Source organism: Talaromyces proteolyticus (assembly GCF_021365285.1).
Source record: "Talaromyces proteolyticus strain PMI_201 chromosome Unknown BGW36scaffold_11, whole genome shotgun sequence".
NCBI classification, from domain to species: domain Eukaryota; kingdom Fungi; phylum Ascomycota; class Eurotiomycetes; order Eurotiales; family Trichocomaceae; genus Talaromyces; species Talaromyces proteolyticus.
Genome location: NW_025764287.1, coordinates 1229378 through 1257214, shown reverse-complemented (window position 1 = coordinate 1257214; position 27837 = coordinate 1229378). Strand labels below are relative to the sequence as shown.

Here is a 27837-nt window from a genome sequence, read left to right as displayed (position 1 = left end):
AAAAATAAAGATATATTAATATAAGAAATATAGCTTACTAAAATCTCTACCAGTTCTTAATAAATTATTTAAGATTATGATTATAGATTTCATCATCAAACTATCCCTAGTAGAGTGATAAGAGAAGACATGTCACGCACCGGGACCCACTCTAGTTGTCACTGGCTGTGTCGAGGAGCGATACGATGTGTTGAACCACACAGAGGTTCCTTGAGGGTAACTAGTAACGAAGTACAAAGGTTGCCGAAGGGTAAAGGTGAGGGTAAGACACAACTAAAGTAGGAGCGATGCCTTGAAGTGCCGTAGTACTTCAAGTGGGATTGCCTTGCTGACCCTTACAGTGTAACTGATAGTAATAATCGTAGTGACTTATGTTAAAGAACTATGCTAAGGTAAACTAGATACATGCAAATGGGTGTGTTTATATAGATGTCGTTCCTACAATATCCCTACAATCTGTCCGTATACAGATTGTATATCCAATCACCTTCTTGTCTTTTCCTACACTTCTCCTACACTCTTATTGTATACCCGAGTGTAGTTGCTTATGTAATGTGTAATCCCGTGTGAGTAGCAAACGGGCTGTGTGTGGTCGTGGTAACTGGTTGGCCGTGGTGTTAGCCGCTTTAACAGACACTTGCCCTGAAGTGGCTTAAGACATCCTAATCTGTCCTTAGCTTTGCATATGTTGGTTTCGTAACATCACTCCCCCTCCTTGAAGTCCTTTGTCCTCAAAGGTATAAATAGAAGACGCGCCCTCGTTCCCAGCGTGACCCTGCTTCCTTTGGTGAGTGTCCGAAATGCGTCAACATGACTCCTAAAAAGGACCGTCTGGCTTATCGTGTGTCCCAGTCCGATCGCATCCGTCGAAACGGTTTCCTCGTCGATAATCCGTGCGAATATTGCAAAAGTAAAAACGAGATTTGCATAATGGATTCAAAAAGTCGAAACTGTGCGTCGTGCACACGTCGTGGTCGCAAATGCGAAAAGCGATTTCATAGTGAGCGAGAATGGTCAGATCTTCAGAAAGCTGAGGATCGTATTAATCAAGAGCTTCGCGATGCTCTTGCAAAACAGGCGGATCTGTCCGCGAAAATAAATCGTTTATTCAAACAACAGCAGTTTCTCAAAGAGCGAGGTTCGAAAATGTTGGATCATGATTCCAACGTGATGGAGATCTTAGATGAGGAGGATCCCGATGGCATCCCTCCTCCTTCTCCGACGAGAGAGATGCAACTAAATGCTATCTCCGACGTGGATTTTGAGGCCTTGTTCGCCAACCTGCCAATGTCTCCGCCTGGTGAATTGGGTTCCTCCGTCGGTAATCCTCTAATGCATCTGGAGCATCCGCGAGGTTCTCGATAGGTTCCCAAGTGTTTTCTGAGGTATCGTATCCCTTCCATTTGACCAGGTAGACAAATTTCCCATTGACTTGCTTTTCTCCTAGTATGTCTTCGACTTCATATGTCTCTTGCTCGACAATGATATCTGTTTGGAGTTTTGCATTTGATGGCGCTGGTTCCAATGATGAAACGTGGAACACTGGGTGTATTTTCATGGCTTTTGGTAGTTTTAGTTTGTAATTGACTTCTCCGATTTTTTCTTCAATTTCGAATGGCCCAATTCGTAGGTGGTTCAATTTGTCTTCCTTTCTTTTGGCGTCTAAATTTCGTAAAAGGTAGACCTTCCCTCCCTTCTTGAGATCAGGTCCCTTCTGATGTTTTTGGTTGTATCTTCTTGCCGATTGTTGTCCTTGATTTTCAATTTCATTGTGTAAATACTGGTGTAACGCCTTCATTGCGTTGACCATTTCTTCTGCTTCTTGTGCGATTGGTTGCTTGTATTTGGGTTCTCCTGGCATTCTTGCTTCTTTTCCTGTGTATGCCTTGAATGGTGTCATTCCTATGGTGGCTTGCTTGCTTGTATTGTAGGCCATTTGTGCCATAGGTAGTAGCATTGCCCAATTATTTCGGTCGTAATTGACGTAATGGCGTAAATACTGTTCCAATGTTTGGTTCGTTCGTTCAGTCTGTCCATTCGTCTGTGGGTGGTAAGCGGTTGACAGCCGCTGTTCTCCTCCCATAAGGTCCATCATGGATTTCCATAGTTTCGATGCAAAGGTCTGTCCCCTATCTGAGACCATAATCTCAGGTATACCGTGGTGCTGAAAGACTTTGTCAATTAACAGTATTGCTAATTGTTTTGCTGTCAATTGCTCCGTGGTTGCAACGAAGTGCGCATATTTAGTCATTCTGTCCACTACCACAAGTATCGAATCGTTTCCTTGCGACTTTGGTAGTTTGACGATGAAATCCATTGTTACCCATTGCCATGGATATTCTGGTGCTTCCAGTGGTTGCATTAGTCCATGAGGTTTGTGCCTATTAATCTTGTTCTTGTGACACTGGTCGCATTCCTTGATGTGGTTCTCGATGTCTCGAATCATTTTTGGCCAGTAGTAGTTCCTCGTAATTCGTTCTAGAGTGTTTGATACTCCTGGGTGTCCTGCCAATATGTTGTCGTGATGAAGTTGGATAATTTCCGTTCTGAGTGTCTTTGGTACATAGATTAGACCATGCCAAAATGCTAATCCTTCTTCCGTCATTGTGATTCGGTCATCCTCATTGTTTACCATGTTGAATATCAGTCCGTCTTGCTCGGTTTCTTTTGCGATTCTGTCTTGTAATTCCGAGTCTGTTACTCCTTCTAGTGTTGCTGCGAGTATTGCCGTTTGAGGATTATGTACTAGTGTTCCCCTATCTGTTTCCTTGAACAGGGCTGGTTCTGGTGATCTGATTCCTTCTTCATGATCCGGTCTCCTGCTTAGAGCGTCTGCTCGTTCGTTGTCTTTTCCCTTGCGGTATTCTATTTCGTACCAATAGTTTGCTAGCAATTCCGACCATCTCGCTTGTCTTCGGTTAAGAACCTTGGTTGTGAGGAAGTAGGTGAGGTTCTTGTGGTCCGTGATAACTCGTATTGGGAACTTAGTTCCTTCCAAGTAGACTCTCCAATGTCGAAGTGCTGTCACTATGGCTAGCAGTTCTTTATCGTGAATCTCGTAATTGAGTTCTGCATCAAGCATTTTCCTTGAGTAATACATTACTGGTCGTAGTTTCTTGTCTGGTCCTTCCTGCATCATTGCTGCTCCTATTGCGAAATCTGAAGCGTCTGTTTCCAACACTGTTGGTTTCTCCGGGTCGTGTTGCATCAGTATAGGTGCGGTGGTGAGCCGAAGCTTCGCTTCTTCGAATGCTTTCTGGCATTCCGTTGTCCATTCAAACTCGAAGTCCTTTCGTAACAGTTTGAATATGGGATTCATTATCCCTGCGTATCCTTTCACGTATCGTCGATAGTAGTTGATTAATCCGAGAAAGGATTGCACTTCTTTAACGTTCTTTGGTGTAGGCCAGTCTCGTACCGCCTGTACCTTTTCTTTATCCATTTGGATCCCTTCTTGAGTGATTCTGTGTCCCAAGAAGTCCGTTTCTTGTACGTGAAACTCGCATTTCCTAAGCTTCAACTGTAGCTTTGCTTCCCGTAAGCGATGTAGGACCATCCTTACGTGTCGTACGTGATCGTTCATGCTGTCTGAGAATATTAATATGTCGTCGAGGTATGCGACAGTAAAGTCGTATAGGTAATCCCCGATTACATGGTTGATGTACCGTTGGAATGCTGCTGGTGCATTGGTTAATCCGAAAGGCATAACCAGATATTCGTAATGTCCAAACTTGGTCTTGAATGCAGTTTTCCATTCTTCTCCTTCCTTGATTCTCAGTCTGTTGTACGCGTCCGTAATATCGAGTTTCGTAAACCATTTCTTTCCTCGTATTTTGTCTTGTATTTCCGAAATCAGGGGTAATGGGTGACTGTCTCGTATAGTGATTTTGTTCAGTTGTCGGTAGTCTATACATGGTCGTAGGTCAGTAGTCCCCTTCTTTCCCACAAAGAGTACGGAGTATCCTGCTGGCGAGCTTGAGGGTCTGATGTATCCCTTTTCCAAGCTTTCATTCAGGTACTTCTTAAGTGCTGCCGTCTCATTTTCTGACATGGGGTAGATTCGTTGAGGTCTTGGTTCTTCGTTTTCTTTCAATGGGATGGTATGGTCCCATTCACTGTGTTCAGGTAATTTCTTGTATGTTCCGTTGAACAATTCCTTGAATCGTTCATATTCTTTAGGTAGTTCAGGTTCTGCGGTTGCCGCGATCTGACACTCCTCTTTCAGGTGTTCGGTAATGGCCTCCCCTTTGGTCCCATTCCGTATAAGAGTCCACGAGGAAGTCAAGTCGTCTGCTTCTTCCGTCGTACTCAAGTCTCCCGCCTGTCCGGTGACTTCATCTACCTGAGATATCTGTCCACAATTACAACGATTCATTTTGATTTCGCCAGTTCCCCAGTTTATCTCCGGGTTATGAACCTTGAGCCATGGGATTCCAAGAACTATGTCGTTTGGTCCCAGTTCTGCGACGTCAAAGTTGATCATCTCGTGATGGTTTCCTAATACCATGGACAACCACCCTGTTTCATGTGTGACTCCCCCTTCTTGCAGGCTCACCCCGCTGAGTCCTGTGATGGGTACTGCTTGGGGTTTCTTCCTTCCCAAGATTTTCAATGTTCGTTTTGTTTCTTTATCCATGAAGTTGTGCGTTGCTCCCGAATCGACCATTGCTTCGATCTCTATTCCGTATATGGCCACTGTGGTTCTTAGTTGCCTTCCACAAGCCGTTGCGTTGAGTTCTGCCCTTTCGTATGCACAGTTGTCCGCATGCTGCGGCCATTTCCCTTTTGGAAATTCCCCAGCCCTAATTTTAGGGTGTACGTGCGTTATACATTCGTCATTGTAGCAGATTTTCCATGATAACATCCGATGCTTTGGATGTTGCTCAAGCTGTAAGCAATTGCACCATGCCGTCTGGCATTTCCATTCCTTCATTTGTTTCGTTACGCTCATTCTTCCTTCTTTCTCATACCATGGTGTTATGATGCACTGCATCCTTTCAATTCTGGTGAGGTCATGGTTGGTATGGACACATGGCTGATTCTTCGGGTCTTCGCCATAAGGTAGTTGAATGTAGTCGTTCATCCAGGCTTTTACGAATCCATCTCGTGGATCATCGTCTTTTCTGCCTATTTCGGGGTTACGAGTTTCTTCGAAACTCCCAGCTTCACTGAGCTGCACCACCTTTTTCTTCGAGGGGCTGATGGTGTTCCATTCCTGCGTCAATTTCCATTCGCAGTTTGATATCTTCGCTTGCTTCCTCTTTCTTGGGAAGTAGCCCTGGCTTTCTTTTGCTTCCCCATGGATTGTGCATGAATCCATTGTGCAAAAGGTCCAATGTAATAATCCGTGCCCTGGGTGGTCTTTCTCTTCAAAGATTACCCTGCACTCGGCTCCACACTTGTTCTCGAGGTGTGTCCGAACTTCGTAAAGCTTCTGCTTTCCTTTTTCTTTGTCAGCCGTCTTTGAACTCTCGATGTCGTTCAGAGCTTCGTTCAATTGGCTTTCTATCTTTTCGACCTGACTCATCCCTTCGTACTGTCGCCACCCTTGGCTTTCTGGGATTTCGTCCATTTCTGGGAACTCTTCGGTGTCTCCCGATTCATACTGTTCCGCGTCGTCATAGTCGTATTTCGGGTAAGACTCTCTGTCTTCCTCATTTGTCGCATTCAATTGTCGTCCTTGTGGTTTGACTCTACACTCTCTCCTGAAGTGGCCCGTCTTCCCACAGTTGTAACACTTTATCTTTGACTTGTCGAATTTCGTTTTTGGCTGTTCTTGAGTGGCATCAAGTTCCATAGGTCGAGGTCCATACGGGTCCTCCCTTTTCTTGTGGTGGTATGGTTTCTTGCCACTGCTCCAGTTTCCGCCGTATTTCTTTTCCATACGTCGTTCGTAGAGCCTATTGTCGAGTTTGACTGCTACATCAATCATGTCCGTGAGATTGTCTGGCCTAGTGGGTATTCTGGCTATCTCATCCTTGATGTCGTCTTTCAGTCCTTGGTAGAATCGATCTGCTTTGGCCTCATCATCCCATCCGAGATGAGAGCTGATCTGGTAGAATTTCGACGCATAGTCTGAGGCTGATGTGATCTGCTTCAGACGTTGAATTTTCTGAGCTGCGTTATTTCTCTCATCGATTTCTCCAAAGGTTGATTTGATTTTTCTGACGAATACATTGTAGTCCGCAAAGGTTTCATCGATCTCGTCTTCCCTGTCATCTGGGGCTATCTCAAACCATGCCCGTACATAGGGTTCAAACCAATCCATAGCTTCTCCTTCTAGGAACGTTGAAGCTGTCAAGACCTTGTCTGGTTCCCCATGCAGCAAGTGCGAGTTGACAGAAAAGTACAACTGCATTTGTGCTAGGTAACTCCTCAGCTTGGTCCTATCTCCTTTGAACGGAGTTGGTTTGTTGATCTTAATCCTTGCGTGTGATGCATTCTCCAATTGGCTAATTCGTTCACGTAATTGTTGATTGACTGCCATTACGGATTGAACACTGGGTGTTTGTCCTCCAGTGGTACTGGGTGTTGGAGTTGCATTGTTGCCTGCCATGATTAGTAGTCTTGTTGGGGTAATACTTTCCTAATGTAGTAATTGGCCCTGCTTGATAGTACTTGTCCCGTATCGTTCCTCGGGGTCAAGACGATAGTTCTTTTGTCACGCACCGGGACCCACTCTAGTTGTCACTGGCTGTGTCGAGGAGCGATACGATGTGTTGAACCACACAGAGGTTCCTTGAGGGTAACTAGTAACGAAGTACAAAGGTTGCCGAAGGGTAAAGGTGAGGGTAAGACACAACTAAAGTAGGAGCGATGCCTTGAAGTGCCGTAGTACTTCAAGTGGGATTGCCTTGCTGACCCTTACAGTGTAACTGATAGTAATAATCGTAGTGACTTATGTTAAAGAACTATGCTAAGGTAAACTAGATACATGCAAATGGGTGTGTTTATATAGATGTCGTTCCTACAATATCCCTACAATCTGTCCGTATACAGATTGTATATCCAATCACCTTCTTGTCTTTTCCTACACTTCTCCTACACTCTTATTGTATACCCGAGTGTAGTTGCTTATGTAATGTGTAATCCCGTGTGAGTAGCAAACGGGCTGTGTGTGGTCGTGGTAACTGGTTGGCCGTGGTGTTAGCCGCTTTAACAGACACTTGCCCTGAAGTGGCTTAAGACATCCTAATCTGTCCTTAGCTTTGCATATGTTGGTTTCGTAACAAGACAGTTAATACTATTTTAGTTATAGTAGACCTTTTTTTAAAATATTATATCTATCTCTCTATTTAAAAGACTCTAATAGTTAAAAGACTAGTAAAGCTGCTATATAAGCATCTAATTTAATAAATTATATTATTAAAATATATAATATTAGACTATAATAAGCTTTTCACCAATAGATTTTAGTAAAGCATATATTTCTATTTTAAAATTATCTATTAATTGTTTATTATAGCTTATTCTCAGTTAAATAGCTAAATTGAATGATAGAATTAATTTATAAAGTATTATCTATATTGCTATACCAATTATAAATAAATAGATTGATTTTAATAGATCTCTATAACACAGTATATATATAATAATAGCCATTATAGCATTATAGAGAAAACTCTGATAGAGGTGTTAATGAGATTCTAAAGAGATCTTTATATAGATATAATAAAAGAATCTCTAAACAAGAATTTTGATATAAAATAGAGAGTAAAGGGGCTTTAAGTGATATAAGTATAGTTTTAAATAAAATTAAAAGTCATAAAAGGATTTTAGACGAAGTTCTATAACTGTTAAAGAATAGAAAAAATCTATAAAATAGAAAATTAGATTATATTTTAGATAAAAAATATAATATTATTCTAATATTTAGAAAAGCTAGATGATCATTAGATAGATTCTTTCTGAATACTAGAAATATAAAAAATAAATGTTTATTATCTAGACTTAATTTCAAGATATAGAGACTTATATTCAATATTCTATATATTTTTATTGAAACTATATTATACTACCACAAAGGGCCTTATATCAATAGAATTGATCTTAGTTAATGATATATCTAAATATATAATATAGGATATTATATAAGAATAAATCTGTAGATAGTAGACCTAGTATCTAATCCAATAGAAGAACTAGCTTATTAAAGAAGTAATCTAAGAGCTAATAGAGGTCTTATAAGATGTCAAAGCTTTAGATATCTATTTTAAGTATAAGGCCAAAGGATCTATTATAGGAAAGCTATATATTAAATATAGAGGAAAAAATTAAAAAAAAAATGACTCTTAAAATTAGATCTATAGACTATATTTATAATATAAAAAGCTAAATTAAAAACCTAAATCTTTAAAGAGGAATCTAAATATATTTATAAAAAAAGCTCTAAAAAATATATTAAAGATATTATAATGTCTAAAGATCTAATAAATCTTAATGTCTAAAGACTAAGCAAAAAGAACTATCTATAAAAAATCTGAATATAATTATCTAGATCACACTATATTTTAGACATATGATGAATTAGATATATAAAATGATTATCCTGTATAGATACTAATCCCATCAAATCCCTATAACTGGGGGCGAATAAGCTATATGAACCATAAAGATCCATAAAGATGTCTGATCTAGCTGTCTAGTTTATATTAAATAGAAGCCTTAAAACACTATAATGAGCTGATAAGTATTCACTCTTTTAATTAAGAGTATCTAATATAAGCATAAACTCAGTCTATTATATAGAGATTATATCAACTGATTTCTTGAGATGGTTAGTTAATTAAGAAACCTATTAATAATATATAGCTATATTAAGATTCATAATAGCTTTTTTTTAATTCTTAAACTAAGAATATATCTTTCTAACTATCTTATAAATAAGGGATTCTTGTTTAATTAATATCTATAATCTATTAATAAATATCTAAACATGTAGAGTAGAATATTTAAATATATAAAAAGAAAACATTTAATATGTAAAATTAAATATCTAAATAGACTAAGCAGACAATAATATATATAAAAAAGAATATTTATTATTTTATAGTTGGTTATAAATTTTTTTAAATGCTTATAGTATATATAGAGACTAATAACTACATTACTATAGATAAGATTAAACTTATTATTAAAAGCTTAAAGATATTGTTAGCAGAGTAGAAAATCTTTATACCTGTGAGATTATAAGGACATAATAGACTTTAAATAGAAGATAGAGTGAGTGTAATAGATAGATGAGCAGTATATAGATAAGAAGATATAAAGCGCAGATATAAATAAAAGGATATAAGATATAAAGATAGATAAAAGACATATAGAGAAGACTGAGCAAGTGTGAGTAATAGATAGATATAGAAAGCTTTATTCTTCTATCAACCAATTTTAATTCATAAGAATATTATAAATAATATTAATTACTTTCTTATTCTATCTTATAAATAAGAAGATAATCTCATTCTTTAAAAAAAATAAGAAAAAATAGGTAAGGAAGAGGTAGTATATAGGTGGACACATGGATGTATAAGCCTTTATATAGATAATAAAATATTATTCCATGTTAGTACTAGACTCTTTGATAGATATATATATAGATATATAAGAAGATGAATTTATAAATATATATATATATATATATATAGCTTTACTTACTTATATAGAGACAATATAGAATTAAAGAAAATAGAAAAACTATATAGAGAGGTGATACATTAAGTAAAATAATATTATAAAAAAAAAGAAAATTTTTAGAGATATGATAAATAGATGAATGTTTATAATAATAATAATACAGATATAGTATATGGTGATAGACTTACTTATCTGTCTATTAAGTAATATACGCGGCAATTAGCATATAATGTAGCCATACTAATATTAAGTTATTATCTATTAGATTATCTTTAATCTATTATATACTTTAGAATCAGTTTAAGAATACTGATTTTATTAAAAGAAGAGATAATATAAAGCTCTATATATTATAAGAGATTTATAATCCTTTAACACCTCTAAGACATCTTCAGAGAATCTTATAGTGCTGCTATTAAAGCATTAGCTAGTTAAGACACTATATAATCCACATCTATAACTATATATGCTATAGGTTAGCAATCAGTCTATATTTAACTGAGCCCTATATTTAACCAATAAATCCCAATATTTACCTGCTTTCCAGTAACCGTCTCACAGCAACTTTATTGCCATGTATAATTTGATATTTTTTATATAATAGAATGCTATATAGTATAATATTTAATTAACTTTTTTTTACAAATAAAGGGATCCAAGCTCAGAAGAATTGGTTTGGAACCGATTCTATCAACTGGTAATACACAGAACAATCAAAACAAATTCGTTCAGGAAGTCTTCCTGCATGGTAGAGCAATATCAACAAAAGTCCACGACTTCCTCGGCCGCGTCAATTGGCCACAACCACTGCACTTTTGACGTAGAGTCTTTCGACGGCAACCTTGACCAGGAAGCTCGCCACACTAGTAACACTCACGCTGTCGGTCAAGCTCATTCCATCGCCCTTACTGCCCAGCGTTTTCACATCCGTCTTCGTGTCGGTCGGCTTCTGATCGTCGAATTGCAGCCTCACAGCCCTCACAAGAGTCCAATCCATCTTCGTCAGCCGAATCTCCTTGTCTACGAGGCTGTGATCCTCGAGCGCATACTTGACGTTGGTCCACCTCATGAAAGCCTTGCTCAACCACGGTAGGTTACCCCATGAATCCCCGACACCTGCTGTTGACATTACTACAACGCGATAAAAGCCGGCATGCTCCATAACCTCGCAAACATTGGCGCACGAGTCGGCCAGGAATCGAGGAGGTGAGACCTGAGCTGCGAAAGGGCTGTCGGACTTGCGGACTGTGTTCAATGTGATGATCGTTGCAGAAGGTGATAGAGGAGACGCCGCGACGAGAGCACTGCGTATGTCGGGTTTCGATAGTGGCGAGCCAGTGACGATGGTGAGGCCAGGACGAGGGGTGATGCTGCCAGAGGTACGCACGAGGGCTACAGCTGTGTGACCCTGAGATAGTAATTCAGATACGACGTGCTGGCCGGTCCGTCCACTGGCGCCGAGGAGGAGGAAATGCATGGCTTTCGACGATGAGAGATGCCGTTAAGTACTCGTCTGCTTGAGCTTGGGGGGACGAAGAGGCTTTGTTACAAAAGGGCGACAGGGTCACGGATCCATTTATGAAGTTGGCCAGTCCTCCAGAGCAGACAATTATGATCGGTGAGGGGGGCGGTTCAGAGACAGAGTCAGCCGCTGATTGGTTTGTTCGGTCTGTATACTGAAATTGGAAGCCGCGTGCAATCTTACGCACGAACGCCGATCGACTCTTTTTTCTTCTCTTTCTACCTTGAAGTGCACTGGGCTGCGTTCGAGAGTGCCGCCGGCCTTATCCCACTCGAATTGCTAGCAACGGAATTCGCGGATTCCATTTATTGTGGAAAGACAAGCATCAGGTGCGTGGCTAGGAAAGATTACGCCACTTTGCTATAAATGTCAGCGCAATATGGAGCGCTCCCCTCGACCACTATTAGTCCCCCTGCACGTTATATATGCCCTGACTCTTTCACCCACGTTCTTGGCTACGCCCTGCAATCGGTCGCTCTCAGTCCGCAGCTCGACATCAAGATCTCGTGAGGCGTCTAGCGCCCCCAAGAGAACGATTTTCAGTATTAGATGGAAGAAGCGCAAGAAAGACACTGAAATAGGCTCAGGGCTAGGAGATCTGGTCTCCATCTGAACGAGTTCAAGATTAATGAGCCATGATTCTAAGGAGTCCAGCAGAGCTACTTTCTCAGATAGTAGTCGAAGAGCGATTCCTACCGATTCAACTTGCGACACTTTGCCGAGGAATTCAAGCGTCGACGCAGCGATCCTTGTAAGCTCTGTCCGCATGTCGGGTGCAATCGTGCGAAGATCGCGAGATTCAACAGGCTGTTGATGAGGCGAAATCAAACCACCAGGCGACGTCGCCCCGCTTACATCGGCTGTTGCTGGGGGATCCGCAAATTTACATGGTGCAGCAAACAGCTTAATGATAAAAACATCCAGGAAGGGCAGTTGGTTATGGTGTGCTGGTACCAATTTGTTCGCGGCGACAAAATATGGTCTTGCCCGGTACTCGTGCATGATCCTGAGTCCTCGAATGATATGCTGGGCCATAGCAGCGTAATCCTTCTGCAATTGCTCAATGCTGATGAAGATCTGACAGCAAAGTAATGCCGACTTCAACCCGTTGGAGCCCGGAAATGACAAGTTAGACGCAAGACCCCCCAAAGCCATACTGTATTGCTGGAGACCATAGTGATAGCTCGGGGTCTGCTGCGCGATAGATGCTGGACCGTCTCCGGATGTCTCGAGACCTTCCCGAAGAGCTCTTAGAGACAAGACTGCGTGTCGTATAGGAGGATCAGTCAAGCTGGCTTGGAGCACTTGCTTGGCTTCTTCATCACAGCCCAGCTTCACGTCGAACAAGGTTTTGATTGAGAAGTAACGATTGAGAAGGTCGATGTCCTGAGGGGTGATCTTAATGACGGTGGGCTGGATGGGTTGTAAACCAACGTCTGATTTGATGCCGCCAGCATGAGCACTGTTGATAGGTTGACTGGTGGAAAATCTAAAGGGGGTTTCGTATCCATCGCAAGTACGACCAGTTTTGACACATTTTTCGCAAAACGGCTTATTCTCGTCGCATTTGATCTTCCTAATTCTATTTCTAATTGAGTACCATAACTGCAAAGCTGGCCTCTCGGTCTAAATTCACAGTCTTGGGATGTAGACCGATGATGGAATCTGTCCGCTATGACTGACCTGCAAGTTGTACAACCAGTTTTCACCTTGGTTCTACATTTAATGTTCTGTTTGCGGGCGACAACGCTTCTGGCCATCGTCGGGCGGGGGACGGGACATTCACGCTTGTCACGCAACACCCTTCAGACGAGAGGAAGAATCGTAGCAAGTAATAAATCCGAGCAGACAAATCAAATGATGCAGCGTGATTCATCACCGGGACCATGAGGAAGGCGAGTTGGAATTGCTTTAAATAGTCGAGGCCCAAGAGGCGGGCGTCGGCGCTAGCTTGATTGGGTAGAGAGAGCGAACCCACCAATCATACATGTCGTTGCCAGAGCTTATTTTTCATCTAGCACACCCCTGGGTGTGATTGCGTTCCGAGTCCTAATTGTCTCGATAGAAGTCAAAGGCAGCCGGATTTTGTAGATACCGCTAGCTCCTGCTCTCGGCGAGATGTCTTTGGCTTATATACCGAGTGGTTGGCCGGATCTCTCTCGAATTGAGTACTTATACAATGTCGAGGCTCACAACTAGCCCCGGATTCGCGTCGAAACTAGTATACAACTCGAAAATGCCGGCTTTTACTCTGTATGGCTCTCGTGGTTCGACTAATACCGATCGTGTCCGCCTGACTCTTGCTGAAGGTGGCTTTACGGATTACGAACTCGTGCTTCTCAACCTTCAAAAAGGGGAGCAAAAGGTGGGTGACCCGTTTCTCTTGGAAGACGATGCGGCTTCTCCTTGCGTGAGCAAGTAGCATACCGTATCGAGCCTCAAAACTTCTTCTCACTCATCAAATATTTGTTCCCCTGCCTGCAAATTTCGATTCTCGTGGAGCTAACGCCGTTGCGTCCAGTCCAAAGAACACAAGAAACGTCACCCGTGGGGTAAAGTACCCGTAATGACTTCCGCCGACGGGTTCACTCTCTACGAGAGTCGCGCAATCTGCAAATACCTCGCAACGAAGTACTCCTTTCCACTTCTACCCGCCGATTCCGACGTCGAAGCTGCGGCGCTTTTCGACCAGGCACAGTGCGTAGAAATGCACTACTTCGCAGAGCCTGCAGGTAAAATTGCGTTCGAGAAATTTGCCAAAAGATTCATGGGGCTGCCTCCCGATGACGCCGTTGTCTCAGATGCACTGCGGTCGGTCGAATTGTTTTTCGATGTTGCAGAACGTCTCTTAAGCCACAAAGCCTACATGGCTGGAAATGACTTCACTCTCGTGGATATCTACTACATTCCACTGATCCAAAGACTTTTCGCATGCGGGCACGGAGATATCATCGTCAGTCGTGAGGCTGTGGGTGCTTGGTGGGATCGCTGCGTGAATCGGCCAGCCATACAGAGGATGTTGGCCGCTGACAAGGAGGCTGCGGCTGCTGCCAATAGATAGGATAAAAAGTTAGTGTAATGGTTATTCTACTGTAAATCTGAAGAGAAATAGTCGTTTTTAAGAGCAAGATGGACCCTTTTTCGGCAGTAGCTATCACTGCACGTGGTTGTACACAAAATCATGCCCTGAAACGACCAATGGAGTGAAGGGGGTAGAACCCTGCCCACCACGATCCGTTGCGGTTCTCACGCTCTCCGACCATTGGTTTGATTTTCCTCGCTATGATTCGCTTACTTTTCGAACAGGAGAGTTCTTACACGTGATGAGTCCCATTGGCTGTCTATGACTAAAGCTAGCAACTGATTCTCTTGATTGCTTTAATGCTAAGACCACTGTTTACAAAGCTTCAAGCTATTTATACGATGTCTTACTTTTGAATCCACTGGGTTATCCTACTCTGTACTTTCATGATGTCATTACTGGTGGAACCGTGAGTCTGTCTTCGGTTGTGGGGATGATGGTCTTGGTCTATTGTTTGCCTCGTATGCGTGATCAATCATAGGGCGTATATCCGCAATGCACTCCGAAATAGGCCGAAAGATTCTGTTCTCCGTGAATCCGTGAATAATCGTGTCACAAGCTGGTTTCTGATAACAATATCAATTAAGCAGGGTTTAGGATAATAAATGTCTTGTTGTGGTTCTACAAATACCGCTGTATAAGAATTTGGGTTTTCACGCAAGACTGATTCTCCGAAAGGCAAAATGGCATCACAACGGAGATTTGATATTGCTATTATTGGCGGTGGGATTGTAGGCTCAGCATTGGCCTATTTCTTGTCTTCTTCTAATGATGGAAATAAAGTGACCGTCATTGATCGTTCCTTCTCAACAATACAAGGATCAACTGGCGCAGCGCCGGGATTCGTCGGTCAACTCAATGAATCCGAAGTCTTGACTCGCCTTGCTATTGATAGTGTCAAGGAATATCTAAACATTCCCGGGGGATTTGACACAGTTGGAGGTCTTGAAATTGCGGCCAGTCCCGAGGCAGTCGAAAAGCTCAAGTATAGGCTCGAATTGGCAAAGAAAGTCGGCCTCTCCGCAGAATTAATCACTCCTGAACTAGCAGCACGCATGGCACCTGATTTGGTTAAGGAAGACAACCTACTAGCCCTGCACTTTGCAGGAGATGGCACTGCAAGCGCTTCAACGATTGCCGCTTTCTATCGGGAAGAAGCAAGCAAAAACGGTGCAGAGCTGATCGAAGCAAATGTAACAGAAATCTGCCAGCTAGATCGCAATATAAGTGGTGTTATGACATCCTCTGGGTTTATTCAGGCAAAGGAGGTTATCATTGCTACCGGTGCCTGGGCTATGCAACTCTGCAATCTTGATGTACCAGTCCCGGTTATACCGGTCGCGCATCCATATATGTATGGGGAATATCATGAGCCAAATCCGCAAAAGTATCCTTTTGTTCGATGGCCAGAATATCTCGTTTATTCCCGTGATCATGGTCCCTTCTATGGTTTAGGCTCTTACAACCACAAGCCTCTTTATCAGAAGCCAGGGGAAACTGCCATTGGCGACTGGGCCGGGCACTTTGATATAACCCTTAACCGCGCATTGTCTCTTATCCCCGAGAAGACAAAGTTGGTACCTAGAGAGAAATTTAACGGCATTTTCTCCATGACCCCAGACAATATGCCACTAGTAGGAAAGGTTTCATCGGTCAATGGTCTTTACATGGCAGCTGCGGTTTGGATCACTCATGCGGCTGGATCAGCCAAGTTCTTGATTCAAATTATGAAAGGAGAGACAGTGGATGTGGCCACACAAAGGGCCCTCGACCCAAATAGATTCAAGGGACGCGATATGGAGACTTTGATAAAGCAGGCTTTAGATGGTTACAACCACATCTACAAAACACAGGAGAATTCAGAGTAGACATTGTCATCTCCTGAACCGAGTACAATTATCTTTAGCCACAAATATTTCGGGATTGTCGCCTATTGTCGTGTGATTTCAGATATATTCTCGGTTTTCATAGTATTTAAATCTCTTCATTTTGCCGTTTCTGATTGGTATGGCTTTATGGATAATCATGTAGGCAAATCTCAAACTAGCTTTTCTGAGACAGAATTCACTTGATAGAATTGACTGTCTTAATTGCACATACTTATTCTCGATTACCAGGCTGAATAGATGTGGTTAGCTATATCGATGTTTTCCTCTGTTATAATCTCGTAGTGGCACGACTCCTATAGTAAAGCTGGTCTCATTGAATATAAGTATGTTTGGTAAGATATTATACATCAATATAGCCTCTCGTACGTGGTTAAAGTATTTTGAATTATCTTTGGGTTGTTGTATTTTGCATTTTTGTAGTTACATTGCCTTGAAAATCGCAATTTATGCTGTCAGTGACGTTAAATAAGTCAATATATCTATTTCTCATTAATCTGTTGGTAGGTGGGTTGAGAGAGAAGGATATTAGCTATAACTTGTATTAAAGGTGGTCGTGAGGGTAGTTCTCGCTTAATTGGATTTAATATCTATTTAATAAGTGTTTCTTTCTTATATTTAGATAATTTATGATTATTGATGCTTTTTATAGTCTTTATTAAGATGTCATAGCATTAATTGCAAAGAGTCGTGTAAGGAACTTCATATTATAAGCACATATGGCTTGACGAGCAGTTAAGAATTTTTGGAGTTTTTAAATTAGAAATAGCAAGTAATATCTTGCTTTCTTGTTCATTGGCGCTTTTTCATTTTTCTTTACAAATTGGTGGTATGGCGACGGTTGAAATTTGATATCAATAATAAACTGAGAGTTTGGAACGGCTGATTGGGTGGTGTCTGATTCCTGTAACTTATTGGATTAGCTCAAACTGTCACCCATTGAAACGAGTCATCAAAGGAGTCATCAAGACTGCTATTATATAGATATCAGCACAGGTCTTGGATCATCATCAGTCACCGAACAGTCATTTAATATATGTCACAGAGAGTCTACAAAGGATATAATGTCTCTTTGGACTTCTCCTTTCCCATTAATCTCAACACGAACGCAGAACCTGAAGCAGACGTTTACCAATAACCAAAAACTATACCATCAGCCTAGATCTTCATACCTCGCGAGTCCTACATAATGAGTGACTCCCAAAAGAATCGACATACGGGTACACCGCTTCCACAGATGTTGCGGCCTGGTAGGAGCCAGCCCCGTGATTTGAATAGGGACTTGCCAGCCACCCCAGGACCTGGCTCATGGGAAGGCTTCGACAACAATGCACAGAGTCTTTTCACCCAAGTGAAACGCGACATGGCCTCCAAAGACCACGGAACTCCATTTGAGGGAACTGGACAAGTCACGTATTCCATCAAATCGCCATTTAACAAACAAATAAAAATGTCGATTTACTGGAACGGGAACGAGATATTCGGTCAATTTTGCATAGCAGGAGGCCATGGCGAAGGCTTCATGAGATACGAGGGGGAAATGGCCCTCGATGCCAAAGTTGATAGCGGGGATCGCATTGAGTTATACTGGCGTGGGTACGGCGGCTTCTGGCAGCAAATAGTACCCGCTGTCTCGTCTGACTGCACCAAACTCACGCTTCAATTCCATGACAACGGTGATTACATCATCGGTGAAATATCGCCGTTCGACGAAAAGGGGGCGATAAACTGGCATCCTAGCAGAGATGGAAACATGTATCTGGACTCCCAAACCTGTGGCTTTGCGGGCGTGGCTATTGATCCGAAATTTTATACCGCAACTCCTGAAAATGCGAAGGAGGGGTATGACAAGTTTGGACCTGACATGACAGCAGAGGTTACCGGTCCACAAGAATTGGGCAGGAGCGCTCCTGACTGTACTGTGTCCTAATCAGCAGTCAGCTCTCTGTAGACTATTTATACGATAGACTACGTTCTATACTAAGGTCATCAATAACATGATTTTGGTATCACATTTGTTCTTGACATCTATCTAGATCAGATTAGCTGTATTTTTGAACTAGTCATATGCTACTTTTAGAGTCATCGGTAGTGAGAGGCAATAATCTTTCGATAAAGCGAAAAGACTTACATGACTACATGCGCATTTCTCGTTGTTGTCTTTAAAAGACGTTTTTATATCATAAAAAACCGGAGCATTCGTACATGGCATTATTGATAGTTTGGAATGAGCAAGATGTGAGGCAAGATTGAAAAGTTGAAGCAAACGGCCTGGCTTTTTATTTGTGAGTCATACATATATGTTTTCGCTTGGCAGTAAAAACCCGACTGTCCGCATAAATACGAGAGAAATACCTCCACCAAGCTAACCTTATTTCCTCTCCGCGCAGTCGAACTCATTCTCGAAATATACCAAAGCGGCCACGTGCGTCAGGTCTATTTACTCCACGTTTTATATTATCCTCATTCATTCTTTATTCCAGCATTCCACAACATACTGATATCCAACAATATACTGAGATACTACACCATACTGAGATTCCACGACAGACTGAGAAACAAATACCTCAACACGCCTTTAGTGGGATCAAAATGATAATAACTGAGGTTGAGGGCGATCTCTTCGACGCTCCCGACGGGGCTGTACTCATTCGTATTTATCCTCTCATTATTTTCAAGTGAACCATCATACTAATAAACAATGATCAGACGCTTGCAACTGCCTGGGCTCGTGGGGCGGAGGTATCGCCAAAGCTTTCCAAGCCAAGGTATTCATCATCCACTCTCTATATATCGTCCATACATTAACAGATGTTGATCTAAAAGTACCCTGCTGCTTACGAAATTTACAAGGAGCATTGCAGGGACCTTCGACAATCTTCTCGAAGTCAAACTCTCATACATCCCGACACTGGAGAGGAACAGGATGTGCGCTTTCCCTTGGGCACTGCTCTCATTATTCCACCCCAGAAGGAGGACTATGAGTCCGATACCCCCGCCAAAAAACATTGGATTGTATGTCTTTTTACATCCTATGCGTATGGCAGATCAGTTAGCCCGCCACACATCGTCCTCGCAAACTCGGTACATGCCCTTCGGGACATGAAACGCCAACTTGAGGAAATTCACAGACAGGGGAAGGCGGAATGGGATGGAAAGCTACATACATGCCGCTTCAATTCGGGCTTGTTTCGTGTCAGGTGGGAAGATTCGAAGGCCGTGCTCGAAAAAGAACTTGATGAAACGGAGGGTGTTCAGGAGATTGTGGTGGTTCGACCAAGAGGGGGATGATGTCAGTACGATTTTATGCTCGAGGTCGCAAGCGAATGAGAATTGTGTAAGAATCTCTGGAGATTTCTATTAACGAACACATTATTTACACTTTCCAAATGCTACTCGACGACCATACTATAACGTTCCCCATAAACCTTTAGATTTAGCCTCCTTGAAACCAATTTATCCAAGCGCTGCCGGATAGTCAATCTGCTTTATCGCCTTTCGGTGGATACTCATTGCCATCAACTTCAATGCGCGGTGTGCAGTTGCAACGCTCATCTTGGGGGATTTTGTCGAGCACTGCGGGGATATGTTTGCCACAACCCCACCATGTTGCTTTATCTATACTAAATCTTAGCCACGAGCTCACGTTCTTTTCTCAAGGCAAAAATGAGATTATTCTTACTGCAGGTAGAACAGGTAGATTTCAAGCACATTTTTGCGAAAACCAATTCTCAACAATACGTAATGTCTTAGCTGGAGCCAGGCTGGTCAGTGTTTTGACGTATATGATAATGATTTATAGGGTCGCCTTGTTCGTTCTGTGATATTACACGGTAGAAAAGGAAGAAAGCGAGTTGGAACAGAAGTCGGGAGTTAAATATTGCCGATGACTGTGGCGGAAACCAAGGCCGAGATCGCCGAGCAACATGTTCAATCCCCGATATCGATCTGACCGCAATAAAGATCCCGAAAGCTTATCAGAAGCTCTGTATTTTGCGATTAGAACTGTCAATCAGTAGTCAATACATTCGTGTACGAGCCCATTAAGTCATTATCATTTCGCATCATGGAATGTCGAATGTTGATCCGTGGTAACTTCGGGTAGGAAGTATTGTTTTGTAATGTGAAACAGTATCCATTCTTCAACCCTAGGTGATTTGTATGAAATATCAATACATTTTCTTACCAAGTGCCTTGAATTAGGGTATATGCTCAAATGGTTCGTTCTGAACCCTAGCTCGAACCAGGAGGGCTAGGCTGTACATGGCTGCACGGAATGATATGCAAGATAACGTCAACCATAACCCTTCCGATTATACATATGTATGGTAGATGAAACTATCATGATATCATAGCTATATTTCTCGGCTGATTGGCATGGGAAATGAAAAAGAAAAGAGATGTGCAACCTTACATGTGGGGAAGAAGATATAGGTACCAATCGGTGACAACAGCCGGAAATTGTTAGAAATGTCTGGTTTATATACGATTGATAATATCATTCCTTAACACGTGGGCTTACTCCCCTGCATGGCATTCATCGAAAGTGAGAAAATATCTATCAATATATCTAAGCCTATGGAAAATATCATTCCATCCTATTCATACCATGTACATCAATGAACAAACCTAGAATAGAAGGTAGGCTGTGCTAACGCATTCATTCACAAACTGGTCCTAAACGCTGGAAGCGTAATCCCCACATCAATACTAACACCATTGACATAGCTTGTTGCAGGGATACACAAAAACAGAGCCGAGTCCGCCACTTCCAGCAGCGCCGCTCGCTTCAGTGGACTCAGCGCCTCGATCGTCTTGATGACCCTCGGGTAACGCTGACTGGCTTTCATCATTATGGTATCGGTCCAGGAAGGGCAGATAGTGTTGACACGGATGTGGTTGTCGAAGTTGTTGAAGGCTAGGACAGGAAGGGGGCTGTTAGTTCAAGAGCCACGCCACGTGCCGTGTACGGGAAGGTAGTATAGTAGACAGGTACCAAGTACGGAGTGATTACCAGCAGTTTTACCGCGTTAGTTGGTGGAAATAGTCTTGTCGAAGACGTTGACGTTGAGGTTCTCTGTGCGCGCGCCGGAGATATTTCCCATCTGCGGCGATGTAGTCCATATCAGCAACTACGACAAACAGGCAGACCGTACGGTACTTAAGGAGCCCTGGATGGGAAACGGTTCGAGTAGATGGAGAGCACTTAGGTCTTGTCTCGTCAGTCACCCCTGTAGCATGCACACAATTATCAACATTTCCAAATTATTTAACCGCAGTCTCGACCATCTGCGCAACGCTCGTTTCGATAGTAATATCGACCTGAACAGTCACGGCGGGGAAGTTCTGGAGCAGGGAGAATTTGCTGCATTCTTCGATGGTTGTTTCAGAGGGCTAGTCAAGTCGGCTAGGAGGATAGTTTCGACGCCTGCTTCGGCAAAGGCGAAAGCCGTTTCTTTCCCGATGCCAGAAGCCGCCTCGCCCAGACTCTTGTTAGCCAAGGTATTTAAAGGGCAATCTGGGGTGTTTGCTTGTTGCACTTACATCGGTGAAAATGGCGATGCCTCTAGCTAATTTGATGTTTGCCATGTTCAAGGGCCTTTTAAGTCGGTGGATTAAGATAGGGTGAAGTGGTTGTGGAGGGACTGAAGTTGAGAGAAGCGAGAAAAAGGCGAGATAACAAAGAAGCCCAGAACAGTAATCTTGAAGTTTGCTTGTGTCACATAACCCACATACGTTCTGCCGACTGCCAAGATGCAGAGAAAAGACCTATCTTTAGGTTCCAGAGACTACATAGAGAACAGCCTTGTTCTAGATTCTATTCGGGTTCAAGACTATAGCGACACACATTTTAGAGGAAAATACTATATTCTCTCCACCAATTACAGTTAAAGAAGCGGGCATATGAAGTAATCACCAACCTCTATAAATTATCTAGGAGCCACCTAATACACATGGCGCTTAAAAGAGTAAAGCGACATAATATGATAGAAATTGGGGCGTTTATAAGCCACTTGATAAACTGGAGACGTCACCAACGAGCTGCATTGCTAATAACTTGCTAGGCACTCTACTGCTTGTGTACACTTAGAATATAATCCTGAGTGTACGCCGTTGTTGTCTCGACTGCGTAAGCGGGAGTATTCACTCAGTAAGGTGCCACATCTAAAGACCAGAATATTGAGGATAGCGAATCCTCGCCATTACTCACTCATATAATAAAGGGTTTCCAGAGCCGCCACAGGTGTCTTGGACACTATTTAACTTATAAAGGGTAGGGTGTACGAAAACCCATTCAGTCCGCAGTGCCGATGTTGCCCGCTTTCTAGATCCCGAAAGTTTGCAAACTTCTTTTCTTTACTATTCAATTCTTAGAAGTGGTAGTCAACAAGTCTATCAAACGGACAAATTAGAAAATCATTATCTCCAGAATGGGGGCCTGGGATAACTCACATTTCTTTTATTCGGCCTTGAAGACTGAGTATCAATTGATGTTGATTATATGGCAGCTTCTATATTAATAATATAGTTCCTTATGAAATCCGAGAAAGACACGATATACATGTGGATGTGGTCAAGTTCGTTATGTGCCGAATCACTGCCAATCGGCATTATACTTATGGAAGTGCCGGTTTACCATATTCAATGCTGTGTCTATTTGCTGGGCTCCCATTGCTTTGCATTAAATGTCGATATATTTTCGCACTCAAATTCCTGAGTATACATATCCAACGCATTTCTTTTCGACCTAATCACGAATCAGTAGGTCTCCTGTAACTACCCGATGCATTTACAAAATGTAATCAAAAAGTCAAGGGAGAAGAGTAATCAAGAAGAATGGAAAACAAACAAATAATGCACTAACTTTTCAATCAAAGCGTGTTCTTTTTCATCGCCATGTACCCGTCGTATATGCAGGTGTAGATTATCCAGACGATACCATCTCTTCTGAGGTGTTGGGCAATTATCTGACGTGCACCTGTACGCAACGATACCTTGTTGTTCAGGTTTAGCATGCACCGTTCGTAAATGTCTCACCAAATCGGCCGATCTTGAAAAGCCGTGCTCCTGTCTTGGACAATCGCTCACTGGACAGAAGCGTGCTGAAGATGATGCCCTTTCTTTTTCTTTTGCATCATCATGCACAGAAGCTTTATGTCGAGTTCGATCCTTTGGATACAAAAAGGCTTTGCCGCATATTGGACATGGATACGGCTTTTGATTGTCGGTCAAGTGAGCTTTTCGATGTTTTCTATGTTTTGATTAATGAGTTCATTCGATTGAAATGGGCTCATGAACTGCATACCTCAACTCTCGTTCTAGATGGAATTTTTTATTGCAACGGCTACACGTAAACAACCCAAGAGAAATACTACTTGATGAAGATAACCTCCCAGACGTGGAATTGTCTCCCATTTCAGATAGCCAGCTCTCAGAGTCGGATGAGAACATATTATCATTACTAGTAGTCATCTGTTCTTCATCAGCAAGGGATTACATTAAGTCTGGCCTTGTTGATAACCTGTATTTCAATACCGGAGAAGATATGGAGCATTCCTTTGAACTAGCGGTGTCCTCAGTGAATTGCCCTCCCAAATGCGAAAAGTACTGGTGATCAAAATCATTTTCTAAATTTGGAGCGCTGATAAAGGTGCATGCACTTAGGAGATTAGACTGATGCTCTGAATTCGATGCTAGGAGCGGATTCCAAGGAGGATTGTAGTCAAAAATTCCATCGTTGTTATATGCTTGATCAACTTGGTGAAAGGAATATGGACTAGCCTTCACCGTTTCTTCACCATCTATTACGTTTTCAGGCGTATATTCAAGCGGCAATTCCAAGTTATAACTGTATGGCATCGTACCAGGGACAAAGCCGTTAGTAACATTCCCGTGTACCGCATTATTTTGGATCTCTGGGCTATAAGAAAGTTCTGTATTGTTTAAACCAAGGTTTCCAGTTATTCCATGGTCTCGGAGTTGAAATCGATTGTCAGGGAAAGAAACCATTTGAAAGTCGCTATGGGACGCTGTTAGAAGAGAAATGTTGGCTTGTGTAGAATTCCATTCTGAGGCGAAAGATGACTGGAAACTTTTATATGAGCGTCCAAGAAAATGATGAAAATCGTGTTATTTCAATGGGAATTGTTCTTACCGATGTGGATGGCCCGTCACAGTAGCCATCAACTGCGTGCCTTCGATACTCTTGCTCATTATCAAGATGGGGATCCATATAATGATCTTGCGCTTTTCCCTGGTGTTCTAATTTTGGACATCTATTTAGGCACCGAAGATTTGAATGAAATATCCATTTTTGTTTCTCGTCATCGGTTTTTGGTTGAATTGCGAAACAGGTCACGAAATACGTACGTATTTACGGCAAAGCATCCGCTAGGTCAATATCAATGGCTCGTCACAAGAACAAAGCCCCTTGTCGAATGTTAAGCCAATAGCGGTCAACTTCTGACCAGACAACCAATGGGAATCTCAGGGTTAAATATTCCTAGCTCTCACAGGCAACTAAAATGATAATTCCTAGCAGGGATTAGAAAAACAAAAGACGAAAAAAAAGTGCAAGCCTAAAATTTGGCCCGTCGTAATAATATGAGGGTGCAACGAACAGTCGGTGAGACTTTGGCGAGAATAAGCAATGTATTGAATATTCCACAGTCTTCATACAATAACATTAGGAGATATTCCCACCTCCAATATATCTAAAATTACATGAAGAATAATAAATCTATTTATCGATGCTGGGTATATGAAACATGAATATTTTATCTCTATTCATACTACGTATATTCAGGTAGGTTTCGTCGTTCAAAAGCAGTCTAGGCTGGGCGGTGAAAAAGGATCAACCATCGGGCACAGAAACTGAAACTGTTGGGAAATAAGAGTTACACAAGAGGCGGAGGCTAGTCTCGGGCTACCAGTGAAAAGGCTGATAGTAAAGTCGTTACCCATTTTTGGTTCAGTTGACTTATCGTTTGACTTAACTAGTAGCTCTAGCTACTGATAGTTCAGCCTCATTTAAAATCTCTATCGATGATAGGTCAACTCAAACCCAGTTTATTGACATATCAGATATCTATCATCCAGCTGTACGTACAGTAGAAGCCTTCCCCATACCTAGATCATTACACTGCTGTGTGACATCAGTACATTATGAAATAGGTTTGAGGCCTTGTTTATTTGTTTATTCATCTAGTAGCTTGGTGGCCGATGCTTCTTCGCTATTAACGAATAAACCAAACCTTCCATGACTGAATCATACATTCTTCATTCATAATACCCAAAGAGCCGCAATTTCGGTATTTTGAACGTCTTTCAGTGCCGGTATCGGCCCAGGTGTCACATATAGCTTGTTTAAAGACTTTTCGATCTCATTTAGGTACCCTCAATCATTACACTTACCTCACGATTTCTAGGCCAATGTACAATAAAGACGCTGTAGCTGATTTTTCCATGTTGATTAAAACGTAGAATGTTCCATAAGAATTCGTTATAGTTACATGAATCAAATCAATTACTAATTCTAGCTAGTGGCCAGAGCGCGATACTCAATAATTGGGCCGGATACAGTCTAACCTCTGTTCTCACCACGCCTATGTGCCCTCAGCTTGTTAGGGTCCACAGGGAGAAACAGGCCGTGAGAACAGGTCCTATATACTAAGCCGATTTTGCAACCACCGAGCTCTCCACCATGAATCGCCAGAGCGTAACCCGTTCAGAAACCAAAAATATTCTTGTTGGAGGTTTGGCACCTTCGATACCACTGTATTGATCGGAGTGACGATTTCAAAGAACCTACTTCTCCGATCTGCTACCATTATTGCACCACTTCAAAATCGTTTACTTTCCAACTGCGTGGAAATTGAAAACGAGGGTGGGGGAACAATAATATTCACAGACATAATTCCTCCTTTCTCTAACAACCGTACAGCCGAGTCCCCAGGTGGGCCACCCAAAGAATAAAACACTGAGAATTTTGACTGTTGACTGGTTTTGTTGCTCCTGTAGGCAAACCAATTTCTTTCGTTTCGATCGCGCCTTTCCTCTTTAAACCAATCGAACCGATTTTTTTGGACTTAACAGTCCTGTGAATACTCACAGCGTGTCCAAGCGTCAACTCCCCTGACTGGCCTCTGACAGTGAACGCCAGAGGACGAAGGCAAGTAATTGATCGACGAAGGATATTGGAGTGGGGTTCTCATCGGTGTTCGAGGTTGTCGCTGACGAACCCTCCCTGGCACACCCAGCCAAACTTATCGCTCCGCCACGACAAGAAAAGCGTGTTTTCTGTCCGATTTCTTGTATACAAAGGTTATATTCAATCATTGTTGTAAAACCTGTCTAGAATTTGTGGCAATGTCGCAGACCAAGCGTGGGGACCTGAATCTTTATTCGTATCTCTTCGCGAAGATGCAACATGATAGAAGCTTCCGGGCTATTCCAGAAAACTCTGTTCTGTGGAAGATAATTGGATTGGTCCAAAATGAAGATCCATCCCTTTCAGGATCTGACATTTGTCGACTGGGTGCAAAGTTTTACCAGGAATATCTCGAACACGGTGGGAACGACAATCAAGCGATGTGGGAGAACTTCAGAGAATCCGAACGTTGTAAGCATTTGGGTGAGTTCATTCCATCCTTTTCACTCCTTATCCAAATTGGCTGCTACCACTAAATACATTAGCAATGTACTAGAATGAAAAAAGAAACGAATAAAACTCACTAATATTATCTCCAGTGGAAAAGCACTTTTCGAGCAAACGGTCCCCAACCATTTGAATTGCCATAAAAATCCCCAGGTTAGTTAAAACGCAGCATGTCATTGTCTCTATCATTGAGTGAACCCAATGCCAGGTCACCTTTGAAGAAGCCAGTATCTTGAAGTCGTGGCCGTTCTTTGCTCACCGAAGGCAATAGATTCGGCCTTGTCAAACAGAAACCACGGTGAAAAGTAGCCTTGACCATCTCGAAGGGCATAACATAGAGCATCATATCTGCTGCCAATACCTCGAAATCCTCTGGAAAAAGCAGAAACGAGAAGTTATAGCTGTGGTTTCTATTCAACACAAGGAACACAACTTAGAAACTCACGTGTACAATCTGATTCAGTCAACATTTTGACGGAAAGAAACTCAGTCTATCGAAAGACCATCAAATCAATTTCCCAAGTATTAGGACGAAAGGAGGGTCAATTTTCTAGTGGGTGCGGGACTCAATGGGCAGAACGGACGTCTATTAGGGAAGTTTTTTCGCCGTCCTTCGCGAGGCTGACCCCAAGGCTGGCTTTAGGCGAATGGGCGCATTAGCTCGCATGATACGTTGCATGCCTGAGATAGTGAGAATCAATGCATGGTATGGATACTCATTCTGAACCAGTGAAGCCGAAAGCTGGCGTATGTTCCTGTTGTAACCCTTGGGTTATACCCGAAACGGAACCCCTGGCGGCGTGCCGCCCAGCGCCCCCAATATCCACGCAGTCTTTCATTCAAGCAATTTCCTTTTTCATTGTCTCTTAAACCCCCTAGGTCAATGATATTTACCCACATCACCGGTTAGCAATGCTTGTTATACAGCTGATATTCTTCATCACCTATGCGCTAGCGGCTGCCTTTGCCTCTTTTCTGCCCAATTATTTAGAGTCGCATTTTGCAAAACTACATAATGCAATGAATATTATTTTTCCTGTTATCGAATTTTGGGTAG

At 42.2% G+C, this 27837-nt stretch overlaps 9 protein-coding genes across 9 annotated transcripts; 5 read left to right on the top strand and 4 right to left on the bottom strand.

Annotated features, from left to right (window-relative positions):
• Window positions 1-10423: 10423 nt before the first annotated feature.
• On the bottom strand, window positions 10424-11110 carry BGW36DRAFT_303415 (uncharacterized protein; the record flags this gene model as incomplete). The annotated part of the gene is made up of 1 exon (XM_046211877.1): window positions 10424-11110. The coding sequence occupies one exon, from the start codon at window positions 11108-11110 to the stop codon at window positions 10424-10426; it is 687 nt and encodes a 228-aa protein (XP_046068242.1).
• Window positions 11111-11524: 414 nt separating this feature from the next.
• BGW36DRAFT_304094 (uncharacterized protein) lies at window positions 11525-12915 on the bottom strand (the record flags this gene model as incomplete). The annotated part of the gene is made up of 2 exons (XM_046211936.1): window positions 11525-12737; window positions 12839-12915. 2 exons carry the CDS (start codon window positions 12913-12915, stop codon window positions 11525-11527), a joined length of 1290 nt encoding a protein of 429 aa, XP_046068241.1.
• A 476-nt stretch (window positions 12916-13391) lies between these two features.
• On the top strand, window positions 13392-14216 carry BGW36DRAFT_303252 (glutathione S-transferase; the record flags this gene model as incomplete). The annotated part of the gene is made up of 2 exons (XM_046211861.1): window positions 13392-13520; window positions 13677-14216. The coding sequence occupies 2 exons, from the start codon at window positions 13392-13394 to the stop codon at window positions 14214-14216; spliced, it is 669 nt and encodes a 222-aa protein (XP_046068240.1).
• Window positions 14217-14932: 716 nt separating this feature from the next.
• On the top strand, window positions 14933-16198 carry BGW36DRAFT_387270 (FAD dependent oxidoreductase). The gene has a single exon (XM_046217095.1). The coding sequence runs from the start codon at window positions 15293-15295 to the stop codon at window positions 16103-16105; it is 813 nt and encodes a 270-aa protein (XP_046068239.1). The 5' UTR covers window positions 14933-15292; the 3' UTR covers window positions 16106-16198.
• Window positions 16199-16921: 723 nt separating this feature from the next.
• Window positions 16922-18412, top strand: BGW36DRAFT_387266 (uncharacterized protein). Its single transcript, XM_046217094.1, has 3 exons — window positions 16922-18049; window positions 18105-18155; window positions 18255-18412. The coding sequence occupies exons 1-3, from the start codon at window positions 17313-17315 to the stop codon at window positions 18256-18258; spliced, it is 792 nt and encodes a 263-aa protein (XP_046068238.1). The 5' UTR covers window positions 16922-17312; the 3' UTR covers window positions 18259-18412.
• Window positions 18413-18512: 100 nt separating this feature from the next.
• BGW36DRAFT_43959 (putative phosphatase) lies at window positions 18513-19497 on the top strand. The gene is made up of 3 exons (XM_046221508.1): window positions 18513-18776; window positions 18833-18891; window positions 18950-19497. The coding sequence occupies exons 1-3, from the start codon at window positions 18716-18718 to the stop codon at window positions 19412-19414; spliced, it is 585 nt and encodes a 194-aa protein (XP_046068237.1). The 5' UTR covers window positions 18513-18715; the 3' UTR covers window positions 19415-19497.
• A 2955-nt stretch (window positions 19498-22452) lies between these two features.
• BGW36DRAFT_43887 (uncharacterized protein) lies at window positions 22453-23917 on the bottom strand. Its single transcript, XM_046221492.1, has 4 exons — window positions 23430-23917; window positions 22989-23375; window positions 22577-22871; window positions 22453-22516 (listed from the first exon to the last, which is right to left on the bottom strand). Exons 1-3 carry the CDS (start codon window positions 23594-23596, stop codon window positions 22778-22780), a joined length of 648 nt encoding a protein of 215 aa, XP_046068236.1. The 5' UTR covers window positions 23597-23917; the 3' UTR covers window positions 22453-22516; window positions 22577-22777.
• BGW36DRAFT_363240 (uncharacterized protein) lies at window positions 23618-24133 on the bottom strand (the record flags this gene model as incomplete). The annotated part of the gene is made up of 1 exon (XM_046214445.1): window positions 23618-24133. One exon carries the CDS (start codon window positions 24131-24133, stop codon window positions 23618-23620), a length of 516 nt encoding a protein of 171 aa, XP_046068235.1.
• Window positions 24134-26222: 2089 nt separating this feature from the next.
• BGW36DRAFT_43766 (uncharacterized protein) lies at window positions 26223-27474 on the top strand. The gene is made up of 4 exons (XM_046221469.1): window positions 26223-26756; window positions 26819-26822; window positions 26873-26933; window positions 27052-27474. Exons 1-4 carry the CDS (start codon window positions 26492-26494, stop codon window positions 27253-27255), a joined length of 534 nt encoding a protein of 177 aa, XP_046068234.1. The 5' UTR covers window positions 26223-26491; the 3' UTR covers window positions 27256-27474.
• Window positions 27475-27837: the final 363 nt, after the last annotated feature.